A 3,314-nucleotide genomic window follows, 5' to 3' on the forward strand; every position below is an offset into this window, starting at 1 on the left:
GTGCATTACAAGGTATCTGTTTATTTGTTTTAGTTCTGTAAGGCTTTTTCTGTTTTTTTTTTCCTCTCTCCTATATTACTTCAAAGTCCCAGTCTATCATCCACAAGCGTCTTTATTTACTTCAAATATGTTTATCTCAGTCTGTCTTCAGTTAAAGGCAAATCTGAAATAAACCACATTGTGATGCAAATACCCCCTGTGTGACAGTGCTCATTCCTCCAGCTATTTTCTCCCTTTTGACTTTGCGTGCCAGTATAAGTCAAAAGCAAGCCCCCCCCCCTTTCAGTGAGGAAGCGACTAACTGGCCAGTCTCAGTCAGTGAGGAAACGACTAACTGTGATCCTTACTCCTTTGCAGTGAATCCGGCCATGTCACGGCTCCTGGGCACGCACCGCATCCTCAGCGCCGTCATCATGACGCACTGCGCGCTCTGTATCCACCACAAGCCGTGAGTACTCCGTGTGTGTGTGTGTGTGTGTGTGTGTGTGTGTGTGTGTGTGTGTGTGTGTGTGTGTGTGTGTACGTACATTTATTTATACCTATATTTGTTCATACCTATTCCTATACATACTTATACTCATACTCATACATATACATAAACATACACATGCATATACGCGTACGCATACTCATACATACATAAGGTACACACACGCTCCACACACACACACACACCACACACTCGCACACCACACACACACACACACACACACACACACACACACACACCACACACACACACACACACACACACACACACACATATACTAGAAACACAACAATACAATATACACATACACAACTATATATATAATATTATATATATATATATATAATATATATATATATATATATATATATATAATATATATATATATATAATATATTATTACATATATAATATTATATAATATATATATAATACATATAAATATACATATATATATATAATATATATCATATGTTATAATTATAAATATATATATAATATTAAATATATATTAATTATATAATATACTATTATATTATATATATATATATTATATATATATATAATATATATTATAACACACACACACCACACACACACACACACATTACACACACACTAACATCAACACCACTAACAACACCCCTACACACACACACTAACACACACACATAATACCTACATATATATACATACATATATAATATACATACATCATACACACAATATGATATATATATATAATCTATTATATATAATATATTATATATTTATGGTGTGTGTTGTGTGTGTGTGTGTGTGGTGTGTGTGTGTGTGTGTGTTGTTGTTGTGTGTGTGTGTGTGTGTGTGTGCGTGCGTGCGTGCGTGCGTCAAGTATTATGTATGTATGTATGTATGTATTTTTATGTATGTATTATATTTATTATATATATATTATATATTATTGTATATACTATATATATATTTATATTTTTATATTTATTATTTATTATATTATTTTATATATATTTGTTTTATATCTATATATATAATATAATGTGTCTTTCCACTTATATCCTCCTCCTGTCCCCTTCCATCTCTATCTCAATTTTATTTCCAAGATTCCCGTTGGCGCGCGAGAGCTCCCCTCCCCCCCACCGGCTTACGAATTAGCTTGTCCAAACGCGATTACCGCCTCCCTACGCTAGCCAAGTTCGCAAACTACTGTTCGATTGCTTGCTCGTCACCAGTCTGTTTGTCTGTGTGCCCAAGATTCGCTGAACTAAGTTAGCATCACCGTTTAGAGGATAAAAGTTTCGGTGTGCTTGGGAATCAAGATGGCGTCTCTTTTGCCGTGCGGGGGACGGACGTTTTCAAATTATCTACACTCGCTTTGATTAATAGCGTTGTTGTTGGTCTTTTATTCATTCTGAAGAAAAAAAATGCGTTATTTAAATTATATATGATTAATAACTCCTCTATTTTTTAAATTTTATCAATTCTGAAGGACGTTGCTATGCATCGATATTGCGTTCAAAGTAGAGTTTGATAAAAGTATTCAGAAACGCGAATGTTATTTTCTTGAGTTGCCACTTAGCGATGATGTCCCTCCGTATTAGGTTCGTAATATCTGCCAAGGCTGTCCATATCGAGTGTTTGGTGGATACCTTCGTGTGATTATCTAGAATCCGGTAACATTATTGGAAAAGGGATTAGGAATGTTACTTTGGGAATATTATTAGCCAGGTGAGTCTACCCTTTTCTCAATCGAAAGCAAAATTAACATCGTTTGGTTCTGAGTCATTATAAAGAGCATTTTCTCCGTAAAATGTCTGTTACTTCGGTTTGGTTTCCTCCCTTTGCGGCCCTGTCTCCTCGTCGGCGTTTTGGCCTCGCCGGAGGTTCGACTGGCACGAAGAGCTGGCTTTAGGAACGCTCGTTTCAGAGGGAAGCTCATCTCGACTCTTGGCTCGAGGGCGAGGGTGAGGGCAAGAGGCAGTCTCGCGGCGCAGAGCATTCGAGACGGGGGCCCTGGTGCGAGCGGGATTGGGGCGGGATCGGGCGGGATTGGTCTGGTATCTCTAATGTCCAATATCAAGCTGGTAGATACTCGGGGAAGCCTCCAATGGAAAGCTCCATTCGGTTTTGTTTTTCAAATTCTCTCTCTGTTTTTTCTGGCTGTTTCTATGTCTACTTGCAAGTTTGTGTGTTTGAGCATCTACGTGGGTAGATCGATAGGCGTGTGTGTGTGTGTGTGTGTGTGTGTGTGTGTGTGTGTGTGTGTGTGAGAGAGAGAGAGAGAGAGAGAGAGAGAGAGAGGAGAGAGAGAGAGAGAGAGAGAGAGAGAGAGAGAGAGAGTGAGTGTTTATGTATGGAGGGAAGGTGAGTGTCAGTTTAGTGTTTATTCTTGCTGGATTAATATTCATCTTTGTGTCTACCTGTCTCGCTGCTCACCTGCCGGACTCAAAACCAATTAGTCTGATGCCACGACCCGGGCGAGACAGGTGCTAGACACACCAGGAGAGCTGCCACATAAGAGACACGCCACGATTCGCACGATTAACGAGTGCGCGGCCAGCCTAACGTGTGCCTCTCTGCCGCCAGGATCCTGAGCATGGCGCTGTGCAGCTGCCTCCTCACCATCGCGGCCAACGGCACGGAGACGCTGTGGTACCGCACGGCCCCCATCAACTTCTACACGCTCTTCCCCGTCGCCATTGCAGGTAGGTCGCCGCTTGCAATGTCCGTGTTGCTTCGTGGTGGGCTTCGTTCTCTGCGCTCGCTCGGCCACGCTGGAAACTTCTCGCGCAAGCATTCTGCTGCGCCGTTTAGCGAACTGCACACA

At 40.9% G+C, this 3,314-nt stretch overlaps 1 protein-coding gene across 1 annotated transcript in view; it reads left to right on the plus strand.

Annotated features, from left to right (window-relative positions):
- Positions 1-357: 357 nt before the first annotated feature.
- Positions 358-3,314, plus strand: part of LOC119582836 — a gene marked incomplete at its 5' end in the record, with an annotated part of 6,828 nt that continues 3,871 nt past the window's right edge. The window contains 2 exon segments of the mRNA XM_037931306.1: positions 358-448; positions 3,074-3,192. Coding sequence (XP_037787234.1) covers positions 358-448; positions 3,074-3,192 — 210 coding nt within the window.

The sequence above is a fragment of the Penaeus monodon genome, chromosome 16 (genome assembly GCF_015228065.2).
Source record: "Penaeus monodon isolate SGIC_2016 chromosome 16, NSTDA_Pmon_1, whole genome shotgun sequence".
Lineage (NCBI taxonomy): Eukaryota > Metazoa > Arthropoda > Malacostraca > Decapoda > Penaeidae > Penaeus > Penaeus monodon.